The sequence below is a fragment of the Podarcis liolepis genome (assembly GCF_965112155.1).
Source record: "Podarcis liolepis genome assembly, chromosome: 1".
Classification (NCBI taxonomy): Eukaryota; Metazoa; Chordata; class Lepidosauria; order Squamata; family Lacertidae; genus Podarcis; species Podarcis liolepis.
The window spans coordinates 113314736-113342071 of NC_139554.1; the positions used below are offsets into that span (position 1 = coordinate 113314736).

The window sequence follows — 27336 nt, forward strand, 5'->3', positions numbered from 1 at the left end:
TGGTTGAATGTCGGTCCCATTGAAATCAATGGAGCGAGTTAGCCATGAGCCATTGCCCGATGATTTAAATGCACACTTAAACTAATGCACACTTACAGTCCAGGCCTATTTGTGTCTACTCAGAAGTAAATCCCATTGAGTTCAGTGGGGCTTACAGGCAAAAGGGTTTATTACAGCATTGGTTTGGATTGGATTGACTTCAGTGGAACTGAGTGCGTTTAAACAGAAATACCCTGGATGAAATCATTTGTGTCATACCTACGGCCAATTTTCCTTCCATTTGCTGCAGTAGTGAATCCTTCACTGGACGTGACATGCTGACTGTTACACCAGCATTATGTTAGAAAACGATTACGTTAGAAAGCAATGTGCTTGCACAAATGTTTAATATGAGAGTGCCGAGCTCAGATACTGCTGCATACTATTCCTAAACTAAAAGAGTGTTGAAGGTCACATGGGGGCCCCACTACATACAGACACTTGATAGATAGAGCAATATGACTGTGATGCAGAACACTGTTTTTCTGAACAATGTGTAACTGAGTTATTCATGTCAGTGAGCTGAGAACATCTGGAGGCTGTATTAAGCAATAGGGCATGCGATCCAACCCACATTGTTCAATGACATTTACTTCCAAGTAAGGGTATATAGATCTAACGCCTTACAGTGCAATCCTATGCATACTTACCTACAAATTCGTCCTCCTGAGTTCAGTGTGGTGTACTCCTAGGTACCTGCGTGGAAGGTTGCGATCTTCCGTGCTTAACTGTGGAATTAACTTCCACCGCTTTACTTGAGATGCAGGTATGTGTGACTGGATGGCTCAGTGTGAATGCAAACTATTTTTGAATGGCGGAAGTAAACCGTATACGCTTAGGAATCGATATTCAGAATACCTTGTATAACTAATCCGATCTATAGGAAATACTCTTAACTTCCAATGTACAATCAGTGGCCTGGTTTGCACAAAACATTTGTTTGGCTTATGGAGCAAGCAAAACACAGGCTCTTGAAGAAAAGGTTACAGCTACTTCGGTCCTTCCTTGTTCTGCTGCTGTGCTTTGCTAAGCCAAGCCATGGTTTGGCTTAGTGTATGGTCCTGGTTTAGTGAATAAACCTGGTTTATCTCGCTCCAGACAAACCACATCCTGTAGCAAAGGTTTGTTCTAAGTTTTATAGCTTGTGGTTTGTTTGTTTGTTTGTTTGTTTGTTTGTGAGAGCTAAACCATGTAGCCTGGATTTAGATGGCATGCTAAGCCAAACCATGGGTTAGCTCAGCATAGCATAACTAGAGCAGGGAGCAAAGTGGCTGCAGTCTCTCTAGGGGCCCACATGTTTGCTCTTTTATGCTAAGTCTTGTTTTGACTTAGTGTTATATGTGAACAATTCTGATGACTCTTCAGCCTGCAGTAATAATGCAGTGTATCGATGGAGACAAATGTGAACAGTTAGTAGGACTGAAGTGCAATGTAGATTCTAGGTTATGATAGCAAAAAAATGCTTTATAATGCATTAAACTTTCAGATATAACCCATGTTATATTAATGAATGTGTTACAGTAATAATATTGTACAGCAGGGGTGTTATCATATAGGAACAAAAAGTATTGCATATATATTTTAAATTATATATATAGATATATAATGTAATGGCAGTAACAAGCATTTTCTCAGTGGGAAAGCAATTCAGGACACAAATGTATAAACGATTCTGTTTGAATCAATATTCTAAGCTACCTTTAGACTTGTTCACGATTGCATCCCAACATGTGGACAGGCTGGGAGTAGGCCCAGCATGTCTCAAGCTGGCCCCATTCTGCCCATCATCTAAAACCGTTGGGGATAGGTTTGAAGAGACCAGCCTGTTCTATCTACATGGGTTCCCTGCACAATTCAGAGCCCTCTGACTGTCCCAGATTCTAAATCACACGATACTCTGTGTGCTTCAGAGCAAGCTCCCTGCTTTAGACCTTTCCCACCAAACACACACATATGCAATGTGGGAGGTGGCGAGGGATGGAAAAGCAGGAGTAGCCCTTTATGAAAAAGAGAATCAGTAAATGGCCAAATAACTACAGTATTATTTTTCACATAATTAAAATCTCCATCCAGTGGTCAGAGTGAGTGGTACAACTCATACAGCTTTGGAGCAGCAAAGTACATGCTTAACTGAAGTGAATGAAACTTCACCCAGTGCTGGAATGTCTCTTTGAACTCCATAGGGCTTACTCCCAGAGAGTTGGAGCCATTGGCTGTTTACACATTGCACATTTAAAGAATGTTGCTTTCCACAAAGAATTCTGGTAACTGTAGTTTACTCCCCACAGACCTGCAGCTGTCCCCACCCTAAACAAACTACAGCTCCCCACCTCCTACAGCTCCCAGGAAGTCATATGTTTAAAAGCATGGTGTGTGCACAAAACTACTGATGCGGGGAAGGTCATCAGTTTGCTTTATGGTTAAATGGGGATTTGTCTCCTGCAGTCCTGAACCAACAGCCTATCTTCCACAACACAATTGCTTCATCTGTTGGTGGAGATAATAGGTGAAGAAGACTGTATCTCGATTAGGAAGAGGCCAAAGACCAGAAATATTTCACCATAAACTTTAAGCGAGAGGGATTTTTGTCATAGTTACACGTGGAATGTAAACAGCATGTGATGTGATCCCCCCCCCCCCAATGCTATTAAGGAGAACTACCATCTTCGAAGAGCAGAGATTGAAGTACTGTACAATGGAAGTGTTATCCAATCAGTGCTAAAGTGTTTTTCTTTTCTGCTGCCGAGCAGCAACAAAAAATGGATTAAGCATGGTACTTCTGTCCCTGCCATTTAGAATCACATTCCCTAGACGGCCTAAATATTTGTCTGACTCGTCTGATTTCAATTCAGCCTCTGATTGTCTTCCACTCTGGGCTTTGCTCAAGCACAGTCCTCTCTGACTTTGCTTCCAAGGGCACACTTGTGAAAATTAGTTTCTCTCTCTCCCCCCCCCCCCAATCCTTAATACAGTATTTCCTTTTCTGTGAGTGTAAACTGGCTTCAGAACTAGAATGAAGCATGGGTTACAAAACAGCCAGGTGAATGTCTACAGCCAGGAAACTAGCAGTAATTTGAAGAGTAGTAAAAAGTTAAATGTGGGAATAATAATAATAATAATAATAATAATAATAATTTATTTATACCCCACCCATCTGGCTGGGCTTCCCCAGCCACTCTGGGCGGCTTCCAACAAAATATTAAAATACAGTAATGCATCAAACATTAAAAGCTTCCCTACACAGGGCTGCCCTTCAGATGTCTTCTTAAAGTCTGGTAGTTGTTGTTCTCTTTGACATCTGGTGGGAGGGCGTTCCACAGGGCGGGTGCCAGTACTGAGAAGGCACTCTGCCTGGTTCCCTGTAACTTGGCTTCTCGCAGTGAGGGAACCGCCAGAAGGCCCTCGGAGCTGGACCTCAGTGTCCGGGCTGAACGATGGGGGTGGAGACGCTCCTTCAGGTATACTGGGCTAAGGCCGTTTAGGGTTTTAAAGGTCAAGGAAGAAGGGGATATCGCTGTTGCATCCAACCAGCTTTTACTCGGAATAAACCCATTGAAGATAATAGCCCTGACATACATAGGTCCATTAATTTCAATGCATCTACTCTGAGTAAATGTTAGGGGCAAACCTGGGGTTTTAATAAACTATGTAATTAAATGAAAACAAAATATGTGTATGCTGGTTACTCTATAAGGCACATCTGAAGGGACTACATTGCTATCATTTAAAAAAATAATTATCAACACATAACAAATGAAACCAAGCTAGCACTAAGACAACTTCTAACCATATAAAAGGTATATAAAAATAACATGCAAAAAACCCAAACAATACTAAAAACAGAAACCATCCATCACCCATTAAGAACCCTGGCCTTCACCAGTCATTATTATATGTTTGTTTGTTTGTTTGTTTGTATACCACCCTGTATCCGCAAGTCTTAGGGCGCTTCACAAGATAAAACCACAAAATACATAATAAAAATAAATCCAAGAACCCAATAATCCCTGCTCCCCCCCCCCCCTTATCTCAGCAATGAAAGAGTTCATGCTAGTGGGGCCTTCTCGCATAGCGTTCCAAAACCAGGGAGCCTTGCACTCTTGCAACTAAAGATTTATACATGTGTCTATATAAAAGAAGAACACTCAGGTGGAATCTAGACACGTATTTAAAAATGCTGTGAAAATACTTTTTTAAAAAAGTGTTTATATATAGAGCAGGGGTCAGCAACCTTTTTCAGCAGGGGGCCGGTCCACTGTCCCTCAGACCATGTGGGGGACCGGACTATATTTGGGCGGGGGGGAATGAACGAATTCCTATGTCCCACAAATAACCCAGAGATGCATTTTAAATAAAAGGACACATTCTACTCATGTAAAAACACGCTGCTTCCCGGACCGTCCGAGGCTGGACTTAGAAGGCGGTTTGGCCACATCAGCCCCTGGGCCTTAGGGGCCTACCCCAGAGAAAGAGAGAGAGAGAGAGAATTTGCCATTAAGCTCACCACCGCCATCTAGCGTCACATGTGTATAATGCACTTAAAACGCACTTAAAATGTTTTATTTGCCCTTGTATAGCTGAGTCCCCGGTGTCAACCTCTCTGTAGGGCTAGAGCAGCAATCGGTTTTGTAGCATGGTGCTGGTGCAACATGTCACACCTTGCAAAGAATCTGTTAGTGGAGCAGTTCTTTATGAACAGACCATAGGTGTGACGCAAATGATTTCAATTAAAGTAGAGAGGATGAAGGTAGATAAAAGTGCTGGGGTGCATAAGCTTTATGATGAACAATTTTGTATTGCCCTGGTCCTCAGTGATTTCCTGAGGATGTTGCAGTAAGCATACATAGAACTGGGCTGCAGTATCTTTGGTGCAAGGTTATTTCAGTCAGGCATTATTTTTAAGCACTAGTCTGGGGAGTATTTTGGCAAAAGAATTCTTAGAAGCATCAGAAAAAGATGACGGTCGTTGCTCCAGTGCACAACCTCTAGCTTTGCCAGGAGAAACAAAATGTATGAAAACAGTGTCTTTTCTCTCTCTTATTCTGAGTAATATTTGAAGCAGCTGCTCCAACATTTGCCTTGGATGTGCACCACTTTACTGTAAAAAAACAAACTATGTTAATACTCTCTTCTACTACCACTAATGGTTTAAAACAGTCAGGCACGCTTGCTTCTCAAATCACCTGCTTTGGATTTGTTTGAGAGAACTTATAAATACTGCAATAGTGACCCAAAGCTCTGCACACAGTGTGCAAGAGCCAACTCAAATTAAGCACATTGGAAGTTCATAGAATCATATTGTTGGAAGTTACTATGAGGATCATCTAGTTGTTGTTGTTGTTATACCCTGCCCATCTGGCTGAGTTTCCCCAGCCACTCTGGGCGGCTTACAGCATATCTTAAAACATAATAAAAACACCTAACTCCCTGCATTGCATTAATCTTTTACCCAACTGGTGCATTTCACTGGAAGAAACAAAATAAAAAAATTCCTTCTATTAGCACCTTAGAGACCAACTAAGTTTGTTATTGATATGAGCTCACGTGTGCATGCACACTTCTTCAGATACTTAGTTGGTCTCTAAGGTGCTACTGGAAGGAATTTTTAAATTTTGTTTTGACTATGGCAGACCAACACGGCTACCTACCTGTAACTTCACTGGAAGAGTTCAACATGAGTGGAAGGCAGGTTTCTGGGTAATTTTGAAGCCAAGCACTGTACACCACTAGGCTATATAAGCTCAGCAGGGTGTGTGAATCTCAACTATGTGGCATGGGGCTACATCACTTTGACCCCATGTGCAGCGAACAAGGGGCATACCTTGGGAATGGGGACTTTGGTGCTGGAGGGGTTCCATCACAGACCTTCATTTAGTCTGCTCCTGTAGCTATGCTGCTACAGAGTACGGTAGTTCTGTAGAGTGAGAGCTCAAGCTAATGTACTGTGGTGTAATGGGTCAGTGTGTCTGGCTGTTAACCAGAAGGCTGGTGGTTCATGCCCACCCAGGGACAGCTGTGGGCAAGATTTCTGCATTGCAGGGGTTTGGACCAGATGACTCTCAGGGTGCCTTCCAACTCTACAACTCTATGATTTTGGGTTCTGGCTTCTCTTTTTCCATGTAAACTTACTGTTACCAGCAGGGCCCCCAAAAGGCACATGGATTGGTGCCTTGTGGAGACACTAACTCACAACTTCATAGATGCAAAGTTTTGGGCAGTGTTTTATGCATTTTATTCCCACTATGAAATTTCAACCTCTCTTCTGGTACACCTCTGAATTTTCTGTACAGGTCTCCTACCTGCAGTGCCATCTGTGGCTTATTTCTAGCCGCCAGGTTGCATGTGCATGCACAAAGGATACATGCACTGACGTCAGCATTGATTTCCAAGGGTGGCCAGGGCCCTCAAACCAACAGAGGACTTGCTGCCCCTAGCAGTTCCACTTTACACAATGTCCAAGAAGATCAGATGCAGCCTAAGAGAATTGTCAGTTTGCATGTCCCATCTCTTCTAAGTAGGGGTGGTGATGCCATGCCTGAGAGCTCCCCAAATCCTGGAGCCAGCACTAGATGACATCATGGGGTTTACTTGACCATTGCTGTTTATCGATTGACTGCTTCAATCACTAGATGTTATGGCCATATTGTCAATTGCACATGGTCGTTGTGAAATTGGCAGAAGAACCTATGTAAGCTTTACTTCCTACCCGGGCTTTTTTTCTGGGGGAAATTACAGGAACACAGTTCTGGCACCTCTCAGGTGGGCGCCACTGCCATTATAAGATAACTAGGGGAGTGACTATGGTGAATTCCGGCCCCTCTTTTTCTAGAAAAAATAGCACCGGACTTCCTACAGATGTTGTCTCTGTGTCAAGTTGCGCATAATCGTACAACTCTCTGATGCAATTAGCCCTGCTGCAGTGACCACCCCTTTCAAATGCGTTTTAAGGGCAAAGCAGGTACACAGCAGTTCATTGGCTGCAGAGGGCAGCGTGTCACAGCATGCATGCCCCTGGAGGTATCTCACTTTGCTCATTTTCGTTCACTTCACGAACCCATAACTGATTGAGCAAGCTTATTTATTATCCTCCGTCAAATGTGTAGGGGCAGGGGTGCCAACTTGAATAAAACATTGGGGGGGGGCCCAGGTAAGAACTACCCCACATAATTGACCACAAGACGCGGCACACGCAAACCATTTGAATGGCAATGCCCACCAACTTGGGGGGGGCAGCCCCTTCAAATATTTTATTGGGGGAGCCATGGGCATAGACTGCATTTATTTTAGGGGTGCAGAACTGCGACGCAGTCGGTCAGTCAGTTAAGTATTTTTATTTATTTACTTGATTTGGGGGCGGGGGAGCTGCGTCCCCTTGCTACGCCCATGGGGAAAAGAAGGGACCCCCTTCCCTGGGAGTTGGCTCCTATGGGGCAGGGGCGCAGGGTGTATTTCAAAGGCAGCCGGAAGCGACGGAATTACCGTGAGAACCAGAAGAGAAGAGTCCCGCGCAGCTTTTGGGCACCACGGAGCCCTCTTGGAACAGGTGCAGGAGGAGGAAAAGTTGCAGAAGGGCTCACTCACTCAGCGTCTTCAGGAGCGCAAGACGGGGGCAAAGGTGGGGCTTCCCTTTCCCACCCGCCTCCCGTCTGCATTCTGACTCCCCCCCCCCCCTCAGCCCCCTGCGCGCGCCTTCTCCTCTCACCTGCTTGGCGAGGGTCGTTCGGGGGCCCAGGCTGTGGCAGGCGCATGCGCTTGGCGGGGACCAAGCCGGCGCCGTCCCCCCTTCCGAGGTTGGGGCTGGCGGCTTGCTGTTGGGACGGGCAGCTCCGCGCGCGCGCGCTCCCCCACCCCGGTCCTCCGCGCGCCAAAGAGCTCACGCGCCCTGACACTCACACATGCGGAGCGGCTGCGGAAACGGGCAGCAGCAGCGCCTGGTCGAGGTAAAAGAGGGGCTGGGCAGGCGGGAGCGCACCTGGCAGAATCTGCTCGCCTTAACTTTGACGCGCTGAGGGGAGGAAGAGCCGCGGTTGGGAATGCTGCCTCTTTCGCCTGCTTGCTTGCTTGCTTTGCCTTCGAGGACAGGCGGGAGGCGAAACCCCCCCCCAAAAAAAACCCAACCCAACCCACCCCTTGCCCTCTCCCCCGTCCGCCCCGGCGGCGCGAAAGCGAGGCTAGCCCACCGAGCCGCGCGCCAACCCAGGCGGTGATTTGTCCGCTGGCGAGGCTGCGCGAAAGGGCGCCCAGCTGCTGCTCCTGCAGGCAGCCGGAGAGCGAGCGAGCGAGCGAGCAGCATCCCGGGGCGGAGTGTGAGGGGAAGAGACGGCAAAGAGGCACCGGCGGCGGCAGGTCAGTGCAGGCGGCTGTTGTGGGGGCGCCTGGCCGCGCCTTCTTCGTACCTCTCAGCGCCGGGCGCGCTGCCTTTCCTCGGAAAGTTTTGGCTGCGTCGGGCAAAAGCGTAAGAGCCGCTTCTTCCTCGCTTGGACTCGACGGGTGGGAAATTCCCGCGTCCTCCGCATCTCTCTCTCTTTCTCTCTCTTTCTCTCTCCCCCCCCCCCCCGGTGTTATCTCCTCCTCGCTTGTTTCAGGCGGGCGCGGAGTTCATCATTTCTCATGTCTCTAAATAGGTCAGTGTCTGCAAACCGTGTCAGGTTTGCAGAGCCCACGGGTGTGTCGCTGAAAGGTAGGAGAACTTAAGGGGGAGAACTGAAGAAGCATGGGATTTATATCGGCGTGGGGGGGGGGTAGCAGGACATCCACCTGTCATCTTCCTCTGTCTGGCTCTGCCTAGCCGATTGAGAAGGAAAGGTCTCAACAACAATTGTTTAAAATTACTTCCTTTTGACTCCGAGTGGTCAGAAAAAACCTGTCAAAATCTTTCTACAAATTCTACTTTTAGTTAACTATTTTTATTTACAGTATTTGCTTGATTTTTTGGAGAGGCAGCTGCCCCCTGCCCCCCTGGCCACACCCATGGGGAGAAAAGTGTGTGTGTGTGTGCTTACGAAAGAGAGAGAGAAATCTTTGCTTGGAGGTTTCTTGTAGAATTTGGTTTTCATGTTGAAGGAGAGAGAGTTCCTTTTGGCAGTCCTCTTAGCCTCACTTGACTCCTAGCGCTTTTTTTTTTTTTTAAGCTCTGGTTGTTCTTGGAAGGAGGAATTTCCTTCGTAAATGAGGAATTAGCCTACTTTGAGGAATCATCCTTGATGATCTAATTACAGTGCAGAGATGTGTGTGTGTTTGAGGTTTGAAGCTTTCGCAGAGAGGAAGGTGCACGTAGTTGCCGGACCACAGGCTATGGGTCTTGATGCCGGGGCTGGTCCAAGACATTTTGGCACCTGAGGCGGACCCCCAAATGGCACCCCCTCCCCGCCAGTAAAGAAGGGCTCAGGGAAGATCTACATCAGAAACAAGGTAGTGTGTGTTGGGTGAAGAGATTGACAGCAGGATCTGCTGCCCTGGTTGACCCTGCTGCCTGAGGCGTTTGTCTCACCTTGCCTCATGGGTGGGCCGGCCCTGCCTTGTGCTTTAGCCGTCGATTTCAAGGGGCATAATGGTAAAGAAGAATGTGATATCTTGCTACCAAGTGCGCTTTCTCTGGAGGAGGATTTCTCAGAAACACGTGGCTCTCAGTAAAGGAACAAATCAAAAAGTGGAAGCTTGTTGCTGTTTATTATGCTTTCAATAAGTTTTTTTTAAATGCCCATGAGCATAAGAGATTTCAGAAACAGCTGATGCAGCAGCAAGCTCTGTGCAGGATTATTCCGCAATAGTGCCTTCTCATCTACCAAGATATGCACTAATTCGCGAATGATGCCAGCAGCAACAACAAAAAGTTATTTCCCACCAACCACCCTAGCTGTGTCGTCAAGAAAAGTCTGAAGGTTATGGAGGATTTGTAACCTTATAATCAATTCAATAGAGGGAACATGGGAAGGCAGCCAGCTGTTGACAAAATAAGTTCAGGATAAATTTAGAAATGTTTATCTCTTGCTGAAACTGATGCATTTTTATTTTAACTTTCTCTTTGATGTCTCATGGCTTATAAATAAAAAACGAAGAATAAAATAGTGAGCTGCTGTTATCAGGATTGTAAGATACATGCACTCGTGGCAAACATCATTACTGATTTATCTAAGAATACATTTACACTGACTTGGTTTATAAAATGTAATGTTTAGCATAAGGTGTTTGCATATCAGGTGCGTGTTGATTTGGAGGTGATATATCATTGGGAGACGCAGCACTCCCAGTGTGAGGGCTCTGGGACTAGAAGGGAATGCTCTGGCGAGAAGCTCAAATAATTGGATAAAAGGTAGTACAGCATGCTGTCCCTGGATCCCTGCTTAGGAAACATCTGGCTAGTAAGCAATTGCAACACATGGTCTTCCGGACTCCACTTTAGTTAATTGCTCAAAGAAAGAGTACACGAGCTTCTCCCTTTTAGTTAATAGAACTCCTTCAGAGCTGTAAATTAATGAGGAGAGGGTCTCTAACATACTGCCCATCTCCTAGTCTTTGGCCGGTGTAATCATGCAATTGTGGAAAGGTTCTTTGCTTAGCAATAGCTGTACCATCAATGTCCAGGATAGATTACAGTGATTTTTGTTCTCATAAAATGCAAATTCCTGTTTCAAAGGGTGCGAGGAAATAACTTTGTTAGAAATATACAGGGACTTTACACAGCTGTTTAGTAGGACTCTCCAAATTTAAAAAGGTAAAATGTATGAATTCACACAATTACGCTGACAGCAAGCATTTCATGCCTATGGCGCAAGGTCAGACAACATTAATGTTTACATTTTCCAGATAGCTATATTATTAGAATGAAGAAATGGGAAAACTGAGTTGAAAAAGTGTACTGAAATGATAGTAACTGTGGAGGTCAAGTGGGTTGTCTGACTAGACCATGTACCTTGTTGAGTTATTAAACATAAAAGTGTCTTGCCTTTAGTGTGGGTAGGGAATAAATATTTTAAATATTTCAGATATTAAGGTGGTGCTGACCTGCAGTTGGTAACAATTTGCTATCCTCTCCTGTGTATTCTCTTATCAGAGATAGGCAGTGTAGCTATCATTCCCATCTATTTCTCAGGAGTGAGAGCTGTTCATTAATTAGGCCAGGTGTGGGGAAACTTTGGTCCTCCACCAATTGCTGAACAACAACACCAGAGGATAGCTCAGTTGTTGGAGCATGAGACTCTTAATCTCAGCGTCATGGGTTTGAGCCCCACATTGGGTGAGATTCCTGCATTGCAGGGGGTTGGACTAGATGATCCTTGTGGTCCCTTCCAATTCTACCTTCTATCCAACTCTCCTCATCCCTGGCCATTAGCCATGCTTGCTGGGACTGATTCAGACCTGTAGTTCAGCAACATCTGGAGGGCCAAAGCTGATGTCAACCAAACAGATCCATCTAAGCACAAGAGAGAGGTATCATCAGGTTCAGGAGAGCCCTGACACGTACACAATTACATAAACATTTAAAATTAAAATTGCAGGGCAAAAACCCCAACGTAGGGGAAAAGAGAGAGAAAGAGAGCCCATGTGTGCAGTTGCATGGAAGAAAGCAAAAGGAAAGAAGGAAGGAAGGGACACAGGAACAATAATCTCTCCTCAAGTGGTGTGACTTTCCTACTATGGGCAACCACCCTGCCTGAGAAGGGGTGGCTTTGAAGCTGCAGATCAGGCCAGCTAACAGCTTCAAAGGTTTTTCTTCCTCGAGCAGCATTTTGTTTTGCTTCCTCACTTGCTTATAATTAAAAGTACCATAACAAGCAGGATAGCTTCTGAAAATAAATGTTCACTTCTTGAATATAAAAATACCATTTGCTGTTTGCACCCTTTCTCCCTGAGAATAAAGGAATATATTGACTCATAGGCACTTTATGTCCTTTTAGTTCCAAACTCTCTCTCTCTCGCCCCCCTCTAATTTTAACAGTTTTATGCACATTTATTTCCCACTCTTCTTTTCCATTTCCCATGACTAATGAAGGCAAATAATGAAAACGGCCTGAGAGATGCTGTGGTAGGTGACTTAAGCGAAGTTTTAGAATGGAGAGAAATACACAAACACACTGCATGAGAATTCATCTGTCTTAAGGAGTTTCAAGGATTTCCTATCAATGCCGCAGCTTTTCAGTCAGCAAACTGACCAGGAATTGTGCCGTTTTAAAGATTATAAGGTCTGATTCCGTAAGGCAGTTTTGCCTAGCCTCAGTTTTATCTGAGTCTCCTTTACAAAGCAGGTGAGGCTCTTCATCTTTGAGAAATTAGCTGGTGCCAGCATGTAATTGGGTACGGAAGTTCAGTAGAAGGTTATCCCTAACATACTCTAGTTAAGTTGCAAAGATCAGGCCAGCGTTATTTATTCAGAAGAAAAGAAAGGTGTCACAGTCTCAGCATCATTTTCATGCTTAAGTTCCCTTGTACTTGTGTGGCACCTTGCAGGCAGGATGCATTTAACTCGACTAGTGAGCTTTCTTCTGTTCTAAGTGAACAGGTCTACCCTTGATAAAGCTGCATCTCCTATAGTTTTCTTAAGCATTCTAAGGAATGCAATAATTTGCTATTGAGATTTTAATAGTAAAATCAAATAATGATGTATTGTGGTTGACATACACTGAGAAGCATAGTGAGGATTGTGCTGAATCCCCCTTTTTCTTATGATTGAAGGTGGCTAACAATATGCAAGAAGACATCAAACATTCATTAAAAAGACACAGATCCAGAATCTTATATAAACTAAACTATTGAGAATTGAAAGTTTTCCTGAAGAGTGGGTGGGTGGAGGCTATGAAGAGCTTTATTTTGCAAAAATAAAATAAAATGGTAATTTGAATAGATGCACATTGAAGTGAATTGTGTTTTGCATTCTCTAAGTGACTTTGCTGGGTTCTTTTCAGTGGCAGCCCAAATGGAGCAGCTCGCTGCAGTAAATAGTTGAGGCTACAAAAACGTTGGTGACAATTGCAAAGCCCTTATAACTCCCAGAAACCCTAGCGCCTGTCTCAGCAGATGCAGACAATTAGATAATAAAAAAGCTTTCATCTCTCTTGTACTGGATGTCCAGTGAAAACATAATGTTGGAGATGGTAAGAGCAGTTTGACAATAGCTAAAGGAGGGGCAGGTTTATACTTGCTCATAACTAAACGAATTTATTTATTTACAACCTTTTTTTGTGCCGCTCAGTAACAGTGTTCTCTGGAAGGCTTACAACGATAAAACATTAAGGTATAATACCAACCAATAAAGCAATAAAAAGCAACATAAAATTTCAGTAACAGCAAGTAAGTTGGCATAATAAAGTACATGGAGGTCTGTATTCAGTTGGTTAAGGTCCAAAAAGCCTGGTTTTTTTGTGGGGGGAGGGGTGGGGGTTTTCACCTGGTACTGAGAAGAGTATAAAGAGCCACTTTCGGAGGACACACTATACTTGTGCGGATGCCTGATTATCGTCTTCCAAAGCATCTACTCTATTCCAAACTTAAAAACGGAAAGCGTAATGTTGGTGGTCAGCAAAGGAGGTTTAAAGACTCTCAAGGCAATTCTAAAAAAAATGTAGTATAAACACTGACAAATGGAAAAGACTGGCTTGCGAGTGCTCCAATTGGAGAACAGCCTTTACCAAAGGTGTCATGGGCTTTGAAGACCCTCAAACTCAGGATGAAAGGGAGAAACACGCTAAGAGGAAGGCACACTTGGCAAACCCTTACCATGATCAATTCCTGCTTAGAAACCTATGTCCCCACTGTGGAAGGACATGTGGATCCAGAATTGGCCTCCACAGTCACTTACGGACCCACTGTTAAAACCCTGTTTTGGAACAAAATCTTACTCGGCTACGAGTGATTGCCAAAGAAGAAGATACATGGGGTGTCATTACGCATATGAAAACCCTTTCCCCAGGATCCACCTCACCTGACGTGCATGCCCAGCAGTGATCTCAGAGTCTCAGAGGATTAGAGATGCCCAGGAGAAAAACAGATAAATGGGGGTGATGTACCCACCCCCACAGTTTTCCAGGTTTCTTCCTTGTCTTCCCCCGACCTTCACATCTCCAGTCTGGATAGGTACATGAGGGAGCAGATGATCCTTCATGTAGCTTGGGTGTAGGGTTCTGCTTGCTTATTCAGCAAGAGGGAGTAGAAGAAGAAAAAACACTGTTATCCAAGGCTATGACTCCTCTTCACAGCTCATGGATCACTCATAGTATGCATTCAACTTTAAACACTGAAAAGTTCCTACAGTTCTGTCACATGCCATAGTTACACATACGATGCACAAAAGCTTTTATTTGCTGCCTTCATCTATTTAAGTATTGCAATCAGACGTTAATTCCAGATTGGCACTGCTGCTCCCAAAGTGTTGTGGGTGTGGTATAGATCTGAGGGTCATCAGCATATTGATGCTCTCTCTCTCAAAATCTTCAGCTGGTCTCCAGGTTTTGCATTAGTACAGTGCATTAGTACAGTTTTGCATTAATACAGTGGTACCTCGGTTTACGAACAGTCCTGTTTATGAACTATTAGGTTTACAAACTCCACAAAACCAGAAGTAGTGTTCCGGTTTGCAAACTTTACCTCAGTCTATGAATGGAAGCCGAACGGTAGAAGGGCACTGGCGGCAGGAGGCCTCATTAGGGAAAGCACGCCTCAGTTTAAGAACGGATTTGGTTTCAGAACAGACTTCCAGAACGGATTAAGTTCGTAAACCGAGGTACCACTGTACTAAGAAAAGTATCAGGTCAGTTTCTGTGGGAAAGATATACAGTGGTACCTCAGGTTAAGTACTTAATTCGTTCCAGAGGTCTGTTCTTAACCTGAAACTGTTCTTAACCTGAAGCACCACATTAGCTAATGGGGCCTCCTGCTGCTGCTGCTGCGCCGCCGGAGCATGATTTCTGTTCTTATCCTGAAGCAAAGTTCTTAACCTGAAGCACTATTTCTGGGTTAACAGAATCTGTAACCTGAAGCATATGTAACCTGAGGTACCACTGTATAATTTTAATATATTTTTAATCTCTTGTTGGAAGCTGCCCAGAGAGGCTGGGAAAACCCAGCCAGATGGGCAGGGTACAAATATTATTATAATATTATTATTATAATCACCCATCGCTTCTGTCTGTTACAAAGTACCTGATTACAAATGTAGACACCGAACCTATGAAGCACATTTGAGCCACATTCTTCCCCTCAAAGTATTCTGGGCACCGCAGTTTGTTAAGGGTTCCTGTGAATTGTAACTGTGAGGGGTAAATTGCAGTGCCCAGAATTCTTTTTGGGGGAAAGAATGTGTTTGGAATGTGCTTAAAAGTTAGAGTGTGTACAAAGCCCACTTGAAATACCTTGCTGAAGACTATGCACCAGATTATATGTTATGTGTAAAATTTGGTTTTACAGTGAAGTTTATTTGGTCCTGTGGGTAATGGAGTAAAAGACTCTTTTGATAATTAACTAGCCAGAGGGCTACCATCCTCAAATCTTTTTGGTTTTGTAAGAGGGCTTCCTTTATGGAATCACTATCTCATTTCATTTGGGGTTACTGGGTTGGTGTTCTCATTACAGTGCTAGAATGTGCATGGAAGGTTGAAAGAATTACAGTAACTTCACAGTTGTGTGTGATACCAGGCAAATATCTCATTGGCTTGACATAAATTTATAATTTATTTCTAGTTTGGTTGTTTTTTTTTAGCCAAAGCTGATGTGTAACTGACCATACATTGCCATATGTGGTTTTCTCCCCCATTTTTAATACACAATCCAGTCAGTTAAGCACTTATTTGATAATAAATTTTATTAGTTTTCAGTTACAATAATCCAATAATAGCCACATTATTTATAACAATGCCAAATTATAATACAGTTTCCAATACCAATCATTTCAAATGCCAAATTATGTAAATTAGGTGCCCCCCACATGCTAGAATTGATGGTTTGATGATTTGCTTTATTTCTGTGTTGCAAAATCTTATTAATTTCAATTGCACTCCAGTCAAAATAATAATCCCTTATACAGCAACTGCAATATTAACGACTTCCAATCGTATTGACACATTAAATGGTTTATAAAGCTACAGGTGAGGAATTCAAACTATATCCTTTCTCTTCCTGTATGCGGCAATTATTCTGTCCGTGGTGTTTCTTTCTGTCCTTGTAAAATATTATGTCTATCTTTTCCTGGTTGTTGCTGTTCTCATTCATGCCTTGGGCGGAGCTAATATCCCATTGTTGTTTCAGAAGTTCTCCATAGTTAAGCACTTTTTAGTGATGTGCACTGGAGAGAAGAATTAGTTCTTAGGATCCTGGTAGGAGAAAATGTTCCTTCAGACTCTAAATTGTTTATGGCTTTATAAATCAGCAGAAGAACCTTAAATCTAGCTTGGCAGCAAAGTGGTAGCCAGTGCAATTCTTTCAAAATTGGTGTGACACAATCATGGTAGGCTCATCAGCTTCTGAACCAACTTAAAGAACAGCCCCACATTAAAGGAGTTACACTAATCCAGTTTCGAAGCTACCAAAACATGAACCACTGCGGTGATGCCCATTGTTTCTGTCAGCTGAAGCTGGCAAAAGGTCTCCTAGCCACCATGATCCACAGCAACAGTGATGAACCCAGAAGCACCCCCAGACTATGACCTGCTCCTTCAAAAGGACTGCAACCAGGTTCAGAAAATGTAACCTATCTAGTTTTCAGACATGGGAACAACCAACCAACAAGGTTTCCATTTTGCCAGGATTCACCTTCAGCTTGTGGGCCCTCATCCAGCTCACAGCTGCATCCAACATTGGTCCAGGATCTATACAACCACATCTAATACAGGTGTAACAGAGGAATAGAACTGAGAGACATCTTGTTCCAAATCATGAAATGACTATTCCCAATGGCTTTATATGGAAGCATAGGAGCCAACTCCTAGGGACCGAGGTCCCTTCAGCCCCTCCGATAAAATATTTGAGGGTGCCAGCCCGCCCCAGTTGATGACCATTGCCATTCAAATGGTGTGCATGTGCCACGTCTTGTGATTGATAGGCAGGGCTTACCTCCCCCCAACCCCAGTATCTTATTCAAGTTGTTGAACATGTGTTAAACAGCATTGGGACAAGAAAATGGAATCCTGCATCACCTCCAGCATAATAGCATGGGGACTGAGGTACAGTCTTCCAGTGCCCCCTTCGCACTCCCAACCCACAAAGCCACTCTGCTAAGATACCATGAATTGATGGTATCAAAATCCAGAGAGAAATCTAGAATAAGCAGCGGGGTTACACTCTTCCACTCTTGATAAAAGCCAACCAGCAGCACGGTCAGGACCATCTCCAAATCAGGCCTCAACCCAGACTGGAATGGGTTCAGATAATACATTTCCTCCAATAGTGCTTTTGGATGGGCATCTCAAGCGCCTTCCCTCCACAAAGGGGATATTTGTGACCAGGCAGTAGTTACTATCACAGACCTCCAGGTCCAGAGCAGAGCTACTATCACTTCTCCTTCATGAAAGGATGCATTTTTACCATGGTTAATTCCCCCCCCAAAAAAACTTACTCAAATCAGCCACGATGGGCATGAGTTGAGAGAGCATGTAATCGGCTAAACAGTTATGAGCATATCCTCAGGCTTCAAGAGCTGAAACTGATCCCATAACACCAGACTAGATGCTGTGTTGCACGGTTTATCTAGAACTGCCACAAGAATGGCATCAGAGTCAATACAGAGATGTGGAACTTCTGTCCTCAAAGTATTCCTTACAAGCTTGTCACAGCAGACTAAAGACTCTTGACATCAGTTGCCTTGATGCTTAATTTTGTTTGGCTAGGCATGCTAAAATTGCATTTGAACTGAGCTCTGTACCTAAGTATATCTACCTGGCAGTAGCAAATGACAGTTTCCTTTAAAAATAGGAAAGTGTATAAATTCTAATTTCACAGTATCTAAGGGATGGAAGAGTAATGGAGTCATAAGGCCTTTCTATAACCTTTGATGTATCTATCCGTAATTGAAAAAAGGAGAGAACAAAACTTGTGGTATCTTAATGCCTGGCCATTGAGTACTTCCTCCCATAATAGTTTAAGACATGTGTGTTCATAGATGCTTGGGTAATTATGATTAGGGTTTAATATTATAAAAATGTCATGTAGTAACTACCTAATAATTTTACAGAGAACTGCTTGTGCTTCTGCATACCACAGAATGTGCTTTATTAAGCTAAACATAATAATCCTGAATCCAATTAATCAAATACACTAACTTTCATTTTTTTATTGGCTTCTTTCCTGTGCCATGAACTTTTTTTCATCTGAATTCCTGACACGATTGTTGTTTAATCTCAGAAGAAGTTACAATTTATTGAACTTTTGGCATGCACACTTAAAAGAGTTGTTATACATTCTGCACAGAGTTGTGATTTTTCTTATGCATCAGCTGAAAAACTGACAGTGTCTTCTATAAACAACATATTAATTGACATGTTAAAAATGCATTAGAGAACTTGAGCTGCTGAGGTTTGTAGATACACAGCGCTTGGAAACCAATCTGAGCACTTCAGTTCCACCAATTAGTATTGCTGCTAGCTTTATAACAATTGTCTACCAAGGAAACTTCTTTAGGTGTTAAGCATTGCTAATAATTTATCATTAAGATGATAAAGTCCTCTTCTACGTTATGCTATTAAAGTGACAATTCATTGAAGCTGTTTGGTCTGCTCTGATGATGACACAGCTAAAGCATACAATTTTCTATGTAAAATAAAAATGCATATGTGTGTAAGGAATATGCAACAACAAAATTAATACAAATAGCAAAAGAAAAACGAATGAAAAGAAAATCTCAATGCTGAAATGCCTGGGTATGTCTTATAATAATCAGTTCTCATCAGTCATATCATTCTGTTGTTCTTGGAGTTACATCTTTTCTCCTAAGCCGTATTACATGGCGATAGACGAAGGGAAATCAAAACTGGCAGGAAACTTGCAGTCTTTACTGAAACAAATATAGAAACCATCAGGCAGGATTCAACCAAGTTGCTGTGTGCCTGGAGCAAGATATGCTTTTGCAATGAGACTTCACCTTCTCTCCTCTTTCTGTGCCCTCCCACTGTCACCACTGTCAGGTCCAGAGAGTTGGGGGGGACCAGGAGTCTGACTGCATGAGCAAACCCTATGTGCACACCCCATTTAGCGCTATGTTGAATTCCAGCCTGTATTATTAAATATTCTTTAGGAGGGCCTAAAGCTACAGATCATGGAGGATAATGTATGCTGAAGTATAGTTCTTTTGCAAGAAGTGGGCAGCAGTACAGTCAGTTCAGTGCTCTTTCTTTCTCAGTGCTTTAGTTTATTTCAGGAGAGGATTGTATGGCCACATGTAATAATAATATATCACTCAACCTTTCAGTTAATTCATTGATCCAGTGAGCAGACTCAATATAAAATACACAAATCTGTTAACTATTTAAAATTACAGAAGGCGTACTTTCACAGTGCTTGTCTGAAACCAGGAGTATTACTACTTTCTGCATTATGTGGAAACTTGTTTGGGCTGGGTGAGTGAGTGAGTAAATGAATAGAATAGTTTTCTTGAATTTCTGGTGTGTTAATTTTTGGTGTGTTAATTAAGGGGGGGGTATGTCCCCCCCTAAAAAAAAATCTTGTTTAAAACAGAGCAAGCCAGCAATGTAAGCAGGTCCTTGGATAATTTGTTTTTAGTTACCAAACTGGCTACGTTGCCTCAAATGAAAGCTGAGATTATCGGTATTGTCCAATAGATGTCTCAGATGATCTCAGCTTTCACCCATGTGTCAAAATGCATTCGCCCCTCTCTCAGAGAATTATCTTTTGGAGGCCCTGAAAGGGGGTTAGCTCTGGTACTATGCCATGTGTTCATAACAGAACTGGACTGGAGACAAGGCACTGAGACAGGAATTAGAGGTGGGAAGAGATTGCAAGGCATGCACCTAGGAGGGAAGGAACTGAGTAAATATGCAAGTATTAAGTTCAAGGAGGGCAGTGGTGGATTCTGTAGATGTGGATGGCACAAGACGAGACTATTATCAACTAGGAAAAAAGAGATTAGTGGTGACATGACAATAAATAGGGTGAGTGGTCTGTTGTTTAAATCAGGCTGTGAGTAGATTAATGCACTGTGTAAGGTCAGTAGCCGTGTCAAAAATCTTTTAAATCCCCATCCCCTCCCTTGTTATATGTCCCATTTCTCTTCTGCTACTTTTAATACTTTTATATGTATTATATTTGGTTTCTCTTCACCCCCACCCCATCTTTAAGTTCAGTTCTTCATATTTCCACATCAGTTTGCAATTGTTTTATGTTTCAGAAGTTATAATGAAACTGGTCAGCATTTTGGTAAATTTCCCCCCGTAACATACACATTTCCCCTAATATAGACACTTTTGCAAAGCAATTTTCCTTATACATCTTTGCATGTTGTTTTCACTGATATACGCATTTAGATGCACATTTCAAACTAGTACATGCATTATTTACCCATTACTTGGTTGGAGAACTGCTTGCAACCCGTGTTTGGTACTGAATTGCCTGTTTTCATACCAAACAGGAAAGAGCTGGAATAGGTATCCTGAGAAAAATAAAAACACATGATAGACAACAGTTGGGGGGTGGGCGGGGTATGTTAGTTGGTGAAGGCTGAAGAGGAATATGCTGTAGGAAGATCCATATTATTCTAAGTCAACAGAGAGAGCCGCTTCCTCCTTGTAGACGGCAATCATGCCATAGCCTGTGGCTGTTCTTTTAGTAATTCTCACCTGAAGTAGATCGAATTGGAAATTTAGTTATTAATTCTGAAAGCGTGTATCTTGTGGGTTTACCTGTGTGACTGTTTTATGTTTGGCCAAGAGCAACAGAAGGAGTAGAGGAGCTGGAATTAGAATAGCAGCATGCAAGACCTTTTGGTATATCTACCACAATTTCTGTCCCTCTGTAGTGATGCAATATTGGAGAAAGAAGGCAAAGTTCCACTATAGGTATCAGGATATGTAAATAGGAGGGAGACGTCCACTTATTATAAAAAGGTTCTGCATGCAGAGAGGCTGTAGCAAATTCTCCCCAATGTTTACTTGCTTGGCCTAAGGAAGGGAGTCATTTCTAAGAAGCCATGCTGCTTTGACAGCTATTATCCTATTCAAATCACTGATGCAGTAGGAGATACTGCAGAATAAATACGAGTTTCAGATTAGTCTGTTAAATGCTCATTGCAAAAGTTAAGTGGGTTAAGTGGGTGGTGATCTGCCAAAACAGGCCTCCAGCCTTGCGATAGCTGTTCAGATACTGATTCTGTGAATACTGTAGCTGGTGTTTGTATGCATTTTCCCACCAGTTGGTGTAAACTCCTCAGTTTTAAAAGTACAGTTTTACACTGAGCTTTTCCCGTATTTTTCTTTCACAGCTGGAGGGTTGTCTGGTTTAAATATACAAAAAAAACGTAAGAAGGGAGAGCAGGAGGGGCCTTGAAGTTGCCCATCTAGTTAGTACCGGTACCTGGACAGAGCAGACACACAGCTCACCTGAATGCAGTCTTCCCCACCATGGCGAGATGCATTGCATTTCTATTTCAAATTATAATCATTCTTTCTAAATTAGCAGCTAGACATATAAAGTAGCCCATGAAAATATCCTGTACATCTGTGTCATCTTTGGTCCTCTTTTTCTCTTTGAATGCTTAAATGGCTGTTTACTAATTAAGCAACATGAGCTTTCTTTCCTTTCCCTTTTTATAAAAACCTAGGCTCTGATCAGGCAGTGCAGTAACAGCAAAACCATAGGTGAATGACCTAATCAGACAATGAATCCACAAAGGAATAAATATAAATATCAATCTGACATCCTCTCAGCCGGCTATGGAAGGATCTATAACAAACTTACTGCTTCTCAGTAGAAATGAAAGAACCTTCAAAAACGTTTATTCACTGCAGAGACTTGTTACTGTGCTCAATTGTGTCTCGTGAGATAAGCTTTTTAAAAAATTGTTTTTATAAACAGACTATAAGTTTTCACAACACTCAGCTTGGAGCTATTAGCAATCGTGATGCCATCTCAAAGGCTGGTAACTTTCAATATTATTGACATATGAAGTTGATAAGCATTGGCACTGATCATGAGCAATGCGGCTGCTTCTTATTTTTTAAATCCAAACTACTGCTTCTTACAATATTTTTCTCTGTGAAATATATTAACAGCACAAGCGGAAGGCTAAATTCTTGCTGCTAATCTATTGTATTTTCTTCACCAAAGTGTAAAATATAAATCACTTCCATTGTTTTAGGAACAATTTTCCTGTTCTTCAGTGACTCCTCCTCCCTGAGTGGACCTTTTTTCATTGCAATTACTGCTTATTCTCATAATATCATAAGAAGAGCCATACTGGATACAGTCCGGAGATGGATTGGCACTTGCTGCAATTAGCATATTACACAGTTGTTCTCACAGAGCTGCGCTGGCTTTAAGCGTCATTTCAAACTCATTTCAAAGAGCTAGTATTGCTTTACAATACGTTAAATGGCCTGGGTCCTGGTTACCTTTTCCTGTGTGAAACCTGCCTGTATTCATAATCAGGGGCCCTTCTTCCAGGGTTTTCGAATCAGAGAATTGGAAGGGACCACAATCGTCATCAAGTCCACCCCCTGCAACGTAGGAATCTTTTTTGCCCAGTGTAGGATTCGAACCCATGACCCTAAAATTAAGAGTCTCATGCTCTATTGACTGAGCTATCCTGCAGGCTGGAAGTTAATCAGTTTGCTGCAGGAAGAGCCCTCCAGTTGTGGCCCTTTCATTGTGAAACCCCTTTACTTAACTCAGGAAACACCTGATCTCCTTCATAAGCCAGGTGAAAACTTTCTCTGGTTTTGTAGCCTTGTTTTACTGTTGCTGTTTCATTGCATGGATTGTGTTATTGATTTATATGTTTATTTTAAATCCCATCCTTCTAGGTGGCTAACCCTAATCCTGTTGGAATGGGAAACACTTCCCTGTAGGTTCTGAACTGTATTTTATTTCATGCAACAAAAACCTGGCTATGGCTGGTGTGCTTTATATTGCCTGCTCCTTAATGTAATTCTCCGCACAAGAAAACACCCTTAACGCGGTGATATTTTTCTGTGAAATACAGTGCATTTCGGATATTTCTTTTTGTCATGCATAGCAATTCAAAATTATATGCTTAGCTGACCCTTTAATTAGTTCTCATTCTGTCTTACATGATTTATAGCTTCATGGTGCCTATGTTTAAAAAATGATATATGGCTTAATGAAGTGGAAAGTCAGTATAAGCTCACACCTCCAGTTAATTGGAGATGCCATGGTGTGCTGAGGGAGAAGGAAGTAGAAGTCAGCATCTCCCGCAGAGAGGACAGAATGGTCCAGCTTCTAGAGGTTTGAGATACTGAGTCATCTGTGCTCACAGTGTTTTTGTTCTTCTTTGTTTGTGTTTTTTGTTGTTTTTTGCTTTCTTATATAAAGCGGCCAGGGGGATAAAGAGCAGAATCCAATGATCTCTGAATTCAGAACTGAGACCACCAGCAGTCCACTATGTCACAGTGATGATGACAAAGGACAATTTTCAGTTTCTGGAGGCTTTGTTGACGTTTGGGAGCTAGATGGACCTGCAGTTTGTTTCAGTGCAAGGGAGCTTTCTCTGTTTCTAAGCTGCTGCCTTAGTTACCTGACACAGCGGAAGCAGCGGTGGGGCATCTGTAACTAAACCTGCAGCTGCACATATGCTTCCTCATCCAAAAGAATTAATGTTCAGATTGAACTGAGAGGTGCACTGTGTGGAGGTGTTGTTAGGTTTCTGCATGCTCTGTAGAATGGAGATGTTTGTCAGTCAATATACTTTTGTTCTGGGCTGCAACTCATGCTTGAGAGCCTCTTAGCACATGGAACGCCTGCAAGTTTTATAAGGTGCACGTGGTGAGCAGGGCTGGGCGATATCTGGTTTTCAGCATTGTGATAGTTCACCAGCTAAACATTGTGATGTACCAATATATTACAGTGTCTGAAATAAGGATGGAGCTATGTTGAGGCGTTGGCTGACTTCACGGTTTTCCCCACATCATGATTTTTTTGCATAACACACATATACTAGGGCTTGGCAAAAATCACATTGAATCCACATCACGATAACAATTTTATAATATTCAACATGGCGATGTATCGTGGATCACGACGTGTGTTTGTGCTGTGTAAGAATTTGTGATGTGGGAAAAACCATGAAGCCAGTGATTGCTTCTCTCAAGATTCCTTCTCCCCCTGTTGCTCTGTACTATAAAGTGACAGCTGTAACGATATGTTAAAGGTTAGTAAAAATTCATCAGTTTTAGACCCCTAAGTACAGTGGACGCTCGGGTTGCGAACGTGATCTGTGCAGGAGGCACGTTTGCAACCCGCAGCGCCGTGTCTGCACACGCGCGGGTTGCAATTCAGCCCTTCTGTGCATGCACAAAGTGCAATTTAGTGGTTCTGCGCATGCGCGAGCGCCGAAACCCAGAAGTCACCCGTTCCAGTACTTCCGGGTTTCAGCGCGTCCATATCCCGAAAACGCGCAACCTGAAGCACCTGTAAGCCGAGGCATGGCTGTAGTAGCAGTTCACCTCCACATCCTTATTTCAGTTACAGATACGTAGCCGTGTTGGTCTGCCATAGTCAAAATAAAAAAATTCCTTCCAGTAGCACCTTAAAGACCAGCTAAGTTAGTTCTTGGTATGAGCTTTCGTGTGCATGCTGAAGAAGTGTGCATGCACACGAAAGCTCATACCAAGAACTAACTTAGTTGGTCTTTAAGGTGCTACTGGAAGGAATTTTTTTATTTATCCTTATTTCAGACATTGTGATATACTGTATCAGTATATCACAATGTTTAGCTGGTGATATATCATCATGTTGAAGCAAGACATCACTCATCCTTAACACACATCATGATTTGCAATATACTGCCAGGTTGAAAATTATGAAAACAATGTCGCAATAAATGTCAATCCTTCATTAGGCATAGCAAACCACAATGTCACAATATGGACTTCAAACCAGTTTTGGACAATATAATGATACATCGCCCAGTCCTAATGATGAGCAGCTCTCACATGTTGAGACTGGTATGTACAACCTCTATACGTGTTCAGTTTAAGAGACTTCCAATGTGGCTTTAATAGAAGCTTAATATAAGAATTAAATGTCTCAGCGATAAGCAATTTCAGCCTGTTACTTCGCAGCATCCCTTTTTGTTCACTCAGCACCATCAGGCAGATGTTGGTAATATAAGGCATCATCTAACCTATGTTGTCTCATTCTCCATGGCTGCTGAAGCTCCTATATATACTGAGTCAAATCACGAGTTTAAAAATTACTGAACGTAAAGCTGCCACATGTAGAAAAGTCAACCAATAATACTTTTGTCCTTGCATTTGGGCCTCAAAAATTACAGGCCTCCTCTTAAGCAAGTGAGCTGAGTAGATTGTATGTCGCTTGCCAAGGTAGGAAGTAGAGTGCAGGCATCAGTAAGTGGGATTAAGCAGCCCGCGAGTTTATTGAAAATAAAGTAAGTAGATTGCATGGTCAAAGCAGCATTTTGCTTTCTAGTGCAATAACTTTGAGCAGCTTTTGAGTATGATTAGTGCTTTCCTCTCTTGCACTTCATTTTTCTGTCCCCTGCAGAATGAGCCACGAATTACGGGGGTGGGGGTGGGGGGTGGAGCTCTGATACTCTGCAGCAAGGAACCATGAGTTTCAACATGATACACACACAAAAGGAAATGCAACACTTAACCAACGTGCACTCAGAGAAGAAGTGTAATATATGAAACAACCCATTAATCTGTATAAATACCACCTAAAACTGATTATAACCTCACATTTCTTAGGCAAAGGGTGATTCCACACCAGGCGCTTAGTGTGAGATTGCAACATTTTGTTTATTGGATTATTACAAGGCAAGGTTGTTGTAGAAGGGAAGAAAAAAAACACCCTTCTGCATAGTCCCTGCTATCCCCACTTTCCTCAAACCAGAGAAAGTCCAACCTTTTGAGAAGAGCAGTATAATTGCTGCTGTTGTGTTAGAGTTGCTGCAGGTAGAATTCCTGATTCGGATCTTGAGCAGGGTAGAAATGATTTTGCTCTCCAACACAGGAATGAGTTTAAAAGCTGTACTGGAAACAGTCTTAAAATAGCTACAAATAAATGTTACAAAAATATAAAGTAACACATTGCTCTTAAACAAGCAAAATGCAGGACAAGTCAGGTGGGTAGGGATGCTTTTATGACATGCTTTTATGACACCAGGTCCCACTCCCCTTGTGGAGGAGTGTTCTCTGCCTTCCTGCCTCCTTTACCACTCTGGCCCTGCTCTTCTCCTTGACTCACATAGACGAGCAAGGGCAAGGGGTAGATGGCCAGCTTCCACACGTGACTTGAGCCACGGCCCCAGCCTCTCACCCGTGCTGGTGTCAGCAGAGACTCCAGCATGAAGGAGGTGGAGGAGAAGTCAGGTTAGGGCAGTGGAGGGGGCCAAGCGCCAGTGGATATGTACCATGCTACACTGGCAGCGGCTAAGGAGGAGCAGCAGTCTATTGTTGCTCAGGCTGGGCTCCTTGTCAGCCGTACCCACAGCAACACAGCTACCATTTGGGGCTGGCTGAGCTTGAATATGTCTAAGTAGGACAGGAGACACTTTTGTCCCCAAATGGGGTGATCCCATTTTTTTTTTTCTAGGGTTGGGTGGCAACCCTACTGCCCCTTGCCTCCTCCCCCTTTTGGGGCACTTCTGGGTTTGGCGCAATGTGTGCGTGCATATTGAATGTACGTAAATGAGTTGTTGCCCGTACAATACAGCGTAAAGGTAGTTGAACTGCAGAGTCGAGGAATAAAAGGCAAGAAGTCTTCCTCTAAAAAAGTCTTGCCCAAAGGAAGCAAATAAATAAAATGACCACAAAGGCAATGCAAGTGGTGGCAAAGCAAGCAAAGAAGGAATCTGAAAAACAGTTTGTAGCCTTTCAGTCCTCTCATTTACACACACACACATACCGCTTTAAAATACAAGGGCTCAGATTTGCAGGGTCACTCATAGCGTTTTGTGCATGCTCAGGGTTTTTTCATCTCCTCTCTTCTTTAGGCAGCTGCCTCTCCCCCAAGGGTCAAGAGGAGCACATCACCACCTTCTGAGGTGCCAGAGGCTGTTGTCTCCTTCGCAGGAGGGCTGTGTGCACACGCATTAACCTCCCTGGATGCCAGCCTTTGAGCTTATTGAGTTGTCTAGTCTGTTTCCTGTAACCTTGCTTGTGT

At 43.0% G+C, this 27336-nt stretch overlaps 1 protein-coding gene across 5 annotated transcripts in view; it reads left to right on the top strand.

Moving 5' to 3' along the window:
* Positions 1-7427: 7427 nt before the first annotated feature.
* Positions 7428-27336, top strand: part of ZNF385B (zinc finger protein 385B) — a 182399-nt gene continuing 162490 nt past the window's right edge. For 2 of the 5 annotated variants that reach the window (XM_083496618.1, XM_083496623.1), the window contains exon 1: positions 7428-7654. In XM_083496618.1, the coding sequence (XP_083352744.1) occupies positions 7465-7654 (190 nt within the window). In that variant the 5' untranslated portion in view covers positions 7428-7464. Of the gene's footprint in view, positions 7655-7898; positions 7980-8381; positions 8495-8638; positions 8720-27336 lie in introns of those variants that run through there. The other 3 variants (XM_083496626.1, XM_083496622.1, XM_083496624.1) reach the window with 3 other exon arrangements.